The sequence below is a fragment of the Lolium rigidum genome, chromosome 3 (genome assembly GCF_022539505.1).
Source record: "Lolium rigidum isolate FL_2022 chromosome 3, APGP_CSIRO_Lrig_0.1, whole genome shotgun sequence".
Classification (NCBI taxonomy): Eukaryota; Viridiplantae; Streptophyta; class Magnoliopsida; order Poales; family Poaceae; genus Lolium; species Lolium rigidum.
In genome coordinates, this window is record NC_061510.1 from 399,359,582 (window position 1) to 399,366,927 (window position 7,346).

General features: G+C 46.8%; 1 protein-coding gene across 1 annotated transcript; it reads right to left on the reverse strand.

Moving 5' to 3' along the window:
- Positions 1–6,191: 6,191 nt before the first annotated feature.
- Positions 6,192–7,050, reverse strand: LOC124704596 (photosystem I reaction center subunit II, chloroplastic). Its single transcript, XM_047236866.1, has one exon. It carries the CDS (start codon positions 6,990–6,992, stop codon positions 6,390–6,392), a length of 603 nt encoding a protein of 200 aa, XP_047092822.1. The 5' UTR covers positions 6,993–7,050; the 3' UTR covers positions 6,192–6,389.
- Positions 7,051–7,346: the final 296 nt, after the last annotated feature.

Sequence of the window (7,346 nt, forward strand, 5' to 3'; positions counted from 1 at the left end):
GCGATGCCGCGCGCGCGCAGCCGACGCGCCGGATATGCCGCTCCGGATTGTGCAAAACGCCGCGCGCCCTAAAAATTTTACAGCACCGCGCCGTTTACCGCGCTCTGTCGGAGCGCCTGATTCTGTCCCGCGCGCGCTATATCGGACGTTTTTATGCCGCGCGGCCTATATAGCGCGCCTGTTGGAGATGCTCTAAAGATCATCACCGTTTGGGGAAATAAATCTTGGTGTTGCCGGTGCATCGGACGCTGGGATCGGTCATCCAAGGGATGCTCTCGCTCTCCAGGAGCACAGCTGCATTTTCTTTTCTGTAGCGACTGGATAGCTGCAGGCAGCGGAGGCTCGGCGTGCAAATCCTCTTCGTGGTTCCCGTGATCTCCTCGCCCTGCCAATCGCAGAATATGTCACAGTCGACGACGCTGAGAAACTCCAGCGAGGGGGACACGAGGAAGTCGCCTTGGAGGTTGAGGTCGCAGTTCACGAGGGTGAGCTGCAGCAGCGCCGGGGAGCGGGTGAAATCGAGGAGGCCGTCGACGAGGCGGACGTGCTCGAGATGCAGCGTTGTCAGGTGCGGGGAGGCGAACGCGAGGGAGCACCGCGGCTGCCACGGCTCGGACCGGACGTTGATGCGGACGGTGAGGGAGCGGGCGCGGCACGCCGACAGGGCGTGGTCGATCCAGAGGTCGAGATGGCGATCCACCTTGGGCTTGTAGGCGCCGTCGACATAGTAGTAATCGTACTCGCGGGACTCGTCGTCCAAGATGGGGCGCCTCAGCACGTCAGTGTCGATCTCGAAAGAGCCCAGCGGCGGCGACGAAGCGGCGGCGGCGCGGCGGAGGAGCAGGGTGTTGATAAAGAGCAGGAAGTCGTCGCCCTCGCCGCGGACGCGTATGGCTGGGGTGGATCGCCAGAGGTGGCGCCAGCGGCGGGAGAGGAAGGACGACTTCACAGCCTCGGGCGACGGCAGGAAGGAGAGCACGTGGTTCAGGAGCTCGTCCGGCAGCGCACCGAAGAGGTCGCCGCCGCCGCTGCTCATCGCTGCTGCGCGCTAGGTCTGCGGTTCTGCGAAAACGGAGGAGACCGATATCGATGCTCGTATATAGGCAGGATTTGTACTTTTGTAGGCATATGCACGGCAGAACGCTATCATCAACCTATGGTAGTACTCCCTCTATGCTAAAATAGGAGTAGTGTCTAAGATTTTTTTTAAAGTCAAACCAGGTAAATTTTGATTAAATTTGTGACAAAAACATCAACATGTACAATCTCAAATCAACACCATCGAATCATCATAAAGTATAGTTTAATATGGTATAAATTATATATAATTTTTTCAATAAACTTGGTCAAAGTTGGTGTACTTTAACTTTCGCAAAAACCAATGCGCACTGCCTTGTGGCATGGAGGGACTACCAATCTGCTACGATTGCAACGAGATTGCTGAGAGAGGTACGTGTGTTTGATGTGCTCGGTTTTGAAGTTACACTTGACATAAATCATCTCAACCATACAATCTGATCTACTAGGGCTGCAACAAGTCAAATTCAAACTAACTTAACCGGCTCAAGCCGGGAGCCCACCACGAAGTCCTCAACGGGAGAAGGACCAACTTCTGGCTAGACTGGAGGACTAGCACGGGGCCACTGCGTGCCTCTTTCCGGAGACTGTTCGCATTCTGTGGCAACCAGTTTGCGACGGCAGCGAGGGTTAGGAGTGTCGAGGATGGCGCATTAGGTTCCATCGTCCGTTGGGTGGGACGAGGCGGTTGAGTCGGATAACCTTTGTAGGATCTTCGATCTGCACCCAACATTACGGAGTCAGGAAGATGTGTCTTGGGCGTTGGAGGCCTCGGGTGGCTACTCCCCGAACTCTCTATACCTTCAATTGTTTGCAAGGGGCGGTGATCACGCACTTCCAAGAGGTATGGATAATGAAGGTACCGCCGAAAATCAAGGTGTTGCTATGGCAGAAGATCAGGGATAGGCTACCATTTGGGGAAGAATTGGCCAAGAGGAATGACCCGTCGGACGGGCGGTGTGCTCTCTCCAGGGGAGTGGGAAGATTGCGACCATATTTTCTTCAACTATAGTCTGGCAAAATTCATGTGGGAAGGAGTTAGGAAACTTCTGTCTTGCACTTGTATTCCGACCGGGGCCAGGGACTTCCATGCTATTGTCCAGGGGCTATCGGGGCCTTTGAAAAGATTAGCTTGGTTTACCTTAATTTGCAGCCCAAAGCTGGACGCTCTAGAACATTCGCAATAAACAAGCTATGGAGAGATTTCTCATCAGCAATCTGGCCAACGCCATCTTCAAAATGTCTATCTTCATGCCGGGATGGACGGTTCTGGTCAGACAGTGGGACAGGGACCTAGTGAACGCCGGCTCCGGTTGATGTTAGGAGGCTATATGCAAGATTGAGGGCGTGAGCATGATTAGCAGTGTTGGCCCCTTCGGGTTTTCTATGTGTACTAATATCCTATGTATCTCTCGGAGACTCGGACCCGTGTGTGTAGTGTGCTGTGACGTCTCACACTTGTGTGTGGTTTGTATCTGAACGCTTGTGGTGTGCTGTTGGAGTTTTATATATAATATAGGGTTTAGGCTTATGTTCAAAACTTACACTTGCTCAGCTCATACTGCCCGACTAAACCTTAACCGCTCATACTCAGATTGTGAAAAATTTGAGTTAATATGAAGCTAGTTTTCAGCTTTTGATATCCCTTACATATAAAGAAGGAAGACAAATGTCATCCACACCATATATAAAAGAAATAAAGTAACCTTCTAGATTTATTAATTAAATTACATCCAGGGTGGGAAGAATAAACTCCATCCACAACACATAAGTTAATAAATTATCTTATTTACTTTTAATATATACAACATAGGTATTGTGCAAAATTTAATTTTTGAGTCATCGAGCTAAATCGAGCGAGCTGGTGTTGCCTCAAGAACAACTCGTTTTCCATTCAAATTATATAAGACACTCATACTCGGTTCATTTCTTTTCGAGGTAATCTCCAATCAAGCTAAAAAAATTGTGTTGATCTTGGGCGGCTCAAGAATCATGAGCTTTTCTTGCATCTGTAGTCGGGTTTAACTGCTGAAAGAAATGTTGAATGCATCCTTTTTGGAGAAAACGATGCTGAATATATCTAAGAATAACCATATATTGTTCGAACATTTCATTCTCTATTGGGTGATATCGAATACATGAAAAGCAAGATTTTGCGAAATTTGAGTCATTTTTCTAATATTACTGAAGTGTGCTATAAGTCAAAATAATAGTAGTGAAAAGAAGTCTTGTCATTGATGACAGTATGCCATATACATGTTTTCTAGTGCACAACACATCAATACTTTCCTTATTTCCATGTGTCAAAAAATCCATCCAAATCTTACCATGTATTGCACACTGCATCTACAAGATATATTATACTATATGATCGTAAGATTACATAAATGAAATATCATACGAGAGAAAAATGTGATTCAACAAATACACTGAGAGTAAGTTAGGGCAATCACTACATATAGGTATGGAATGGCAAGTATCGAAGGCAGTGATTTCATTTTGTAGAGCTAGTTTTATTTTCTATAGGGCTGCTTAGATGGTTGTGTTGCTGTAAAAGTTGGATGTTTTCATGTTCCGGTTACAAATGATTTGTGATAGTCTACTGTGGCCCTTTTCACCATCATGTAAGCGAAGTTGACATTGAGCTTCATATGAATAAAGTTTGGGTCTGTTAGTTCTCAGTCAGCTATGTCACATATGTTGATCCATATTCTCTAGCGCTAATTAATCAATTACACACCGCATTGTGTTGTTATATTTCTTTCAACCTAGCATGCTCATGTTTTGCTGAACGTGGAGTACGCGAGGGAGATGGGCTGGCCCAACTTCCTTAAGGCTATTGTCGTTTGTTTCTCAGCTCTTGCTTATCTTGTACGGTACAGTAGTAGAAGTATTGAGTAGCACTTTTTTCCCCTTTCTTCTCTTGCCTGGAGAGTACAAAAGAACACATGATGTCTTATAACTAGATTCTTAAAAAGGAAAGAAAAGATCTCGCCTATCAATAATTAATTTAAATATAAGTTAGATATCTCGACCACTATTACGTAATATGTGAACATTTTTATAAGTCCAGGAAAATTAGCTTGTACTACCTAAATTTTCTCTCAGTCGCAACCATGATGTAAACTTGAAAATCTCAATTGCAACCCACCGGCAACTTACTCGCAACCAAAATATCTCAATTGCAACCACACTGGAAAACAAGATCTTGCTTGCAACCTAATTTTTAACAAAAAAATCTCAGTTGCAACTCCATTTATAATTACAAAAATCTCGGTAACAACGCGATCTGCAACTGAACATTAATCCTAGTTGCAACCTCACTTGCAACTGGAAAAATTTATCATAAACCAAAAATCAGTTGCAACTCCACTAGCAACTGGAAAAAAACTCAGTTGCAACCCCACTCGCAGCTGAAAAAACGCAGTTGCAACCCCACTAGCAGTTCGAAAATCTCAGTTGCAACCCACTCGCAGCTGGAAAAACTCAGTTGCAACTCCACATGCAACTGGAAAAACTTAGGTGCAACCCCATTCGCAATTGGTAAAAAATTAAACTTGCAACTGGAAAAAACTCACTTGCAACTCGCAGCTGGAAAAACTTAGTTGCAACCCCAATCGAAGCTGGAAAAACTCAATTGCAATATGCAACTGGAAAAACTTAGGTGCAACCCCATTTACAATTGGAAAAACTTAGGTGCAACCCCGTTTGCAACTGGAAAAAAATTGAACTTGCAACTGAAAACAAACTCACTTCCAACCCTACTCGCAGCTGGAAAAACTCAGTTGCAACCCAACCCACAATTGGAAAATTTTAGTTGCAACCCCACTTGCAATTGGAAAAAAACTGAACTTGTAACTAAAAGAAAACTTACTTGCAAACCCACTCGCAAATGGAAAACAGCCAGTTGCAACCCCACTTACAACTGAAAAAATGCAACTTGCAATTGGAAAACAAAAACTCAGTTTTAACCTCACTCGCAACTGGAAAAAATCAGTTACAATCCTACTTGCAATAAACACAGTTGCGATCCTACTTGCAATTGAAACAATTTTAGTTGCAAACCTCACCTGCACCTGGATAAAATCTCAGTTGCAACCCCACTTACAACAGTGAATAGAAACACACAAAATCCCATAATTGTCAAAAGTCAACTTAGATTACTAATAATTAGAAAACAAAATAAGTAAAAAAACAAAAAACGAGATAAAAACCGAAAGTTCCTTGCTCTCTTTTAAACACAATGAAGTAAAAGACCAGATACGTACAATTAAATTCATACATAAAAATGATTGGACATAAAGCCCACGTATGTGGCCGTGTAATGCACTGGGAGGCAGAGAATGGAAAGAACCAAAAAAAACGTCCCAACCACTCAATGTCTCGGGAGGTAGACACAAATGAATAAAAAAAAAGCCCAGCAACCAGTCACGCTAACTCCGTGTTCGAACATCCACCAAGCGATTAAGCAACAACGCAAATATTAACGCTTAAAGATCCGACGGTCAGAGAATTGAGCCCTAAACTAGTTCCCAACTAGCTGAGAACTAGCAATTTCCATAAAGTTTTGCATGCAGCATGCTAGTGTAAAGATAAATATCCTCATCGATCCGAAATGGTACAAAACTTCTTCTTTTTTTGCGAAAGGTTTCAAAACTATTATGATAGTAAGTTTTTCTAATGTTTGGCTTTCATTCAGCTATAGGTATTGGATTCATTTCTTAATGCCGACATCGCTAGCTTGTTGCCACCTCTCAGTAGTAGGTGCCAGCTGACGCTGCGACACTTGCCATGTGAATCTGTTACGCGGGGAAAAGCTCTTTTGTTTTGTTGCCCTCTGCATCGGATAACAGAGTGAGGGCAGGATTTTTCGCAAAAAAAAAAGAGTGAGGGCAGGATAGAAATGAATGAGGTAGATCATGTAATTAGTGAGTCGGGGAGGCGAAAAAAATAACTATGTTACGTGCATACCATGGTGATGGTGTCTAGATTTTCACACAAAAACGATGAAAGAAAGTCATGCATGTAGACGATTGACATATATACTACATCAAGATACCATGATCAACACACACAAGAAAGATGAGAGATGATCGTGCATGCAAACGTCAACATACAGCAATTAATGTATCATCGATCATCACCAAATTAACATGTACATATAATCTGATGCAGCATCATCATCACCGTACCGAATCCATCACTGAAACTCGATAATTAAAATTACAGGACGTCCACCATGGCCACCCACCGATAACTACCGTTCCGTTTCCGTCCACGATCCACGAGCTAACACGCATGTACGTATGAGATTAGACGTCGAAGGTGTTCTTGCCGGTGAACTTGACCTCGATGGGGCTGACGTTCTTGCCGATGCTGCGGAAGTTCTGGCCCACGCCCTGCCTGCCGGCGTTGACCTTCTCGGGGTAGACGCCGTCCTTGGGGTGGAGGTACTGCACCTCGCCGTTGGGGAAGACGCGGTAGAACTGGTAGGCGATCTTGTACTTGGAGCGGAGCCTGTTGCCGAGCGCGAGGCACTGCTCCTTGCGGGCCAGCTTGAGGAGGTTGGGGCCCTCCCGCATGATGGCGGCGCCGCCGGTGGGCATCTCGAAGACCTGCTCCTTGGGGGAGGTCCAGGTGATGACGTAGAACTCCTCGACCTGCGCCTTGCGGAGGAGCCCGCCCGTGCTGCCGCCGAAGATCGGGGACGGCGTGGAGGGGTCGAGCTGCGGCGGGACGAAGCCGGCGGGCGCGGCCTCCTTGGTGGCGGGTTTGTCTGAGGCGGCGGCGCAGAGCGGGGCGGGGCCGCGTGTGGAGGGGAGCGCGAGGGAGGTGGGGCGGAGCTTGGAGGAGGGAGACCAGGCCGCGGTGACCAGGTGGCGGGTGGCCGCCGAGGCTTGCGTGGCCATGGCCATGGCGGTGGCTGTGCTTCTTGTTCGGTGGAAGGGAGGAGAGCAGAGGCCACACGCGTGCGCGGGAGAGAGAGATTGTGAGTGCCGAAGTGATGACGGGTGGGTGATGAGTAGAAGAGGTACAGAGGAGATTGGCGCGGAGAGGGTGTGGATAAGGGGATATGGCGATATGAGGTCGGCCAATGGGGAGTGAGGATTTTGATACGGCCATGGCCACCACACATGCGCGCGGGTGAGCGATCATCACGGCGTGCCACGGCCAAACGATGCCTGATTTGCCGCGCCCAGCGTATTTGGCTACGTAGAATCGCATGTTATTCTGACAGGCTTCCACGGATCCGTTCACATCTCGTTACT

What these genes read in the sequence shown, in the direction of transcription:
- LOC124704596 (XM_047236866.1), bottom strand. Translation starts at nt 6,992, where the DNA reads ATGGCCATGGCCACGCAAGCCTCGGCGGCCACCCGCCACCTGGTCACC.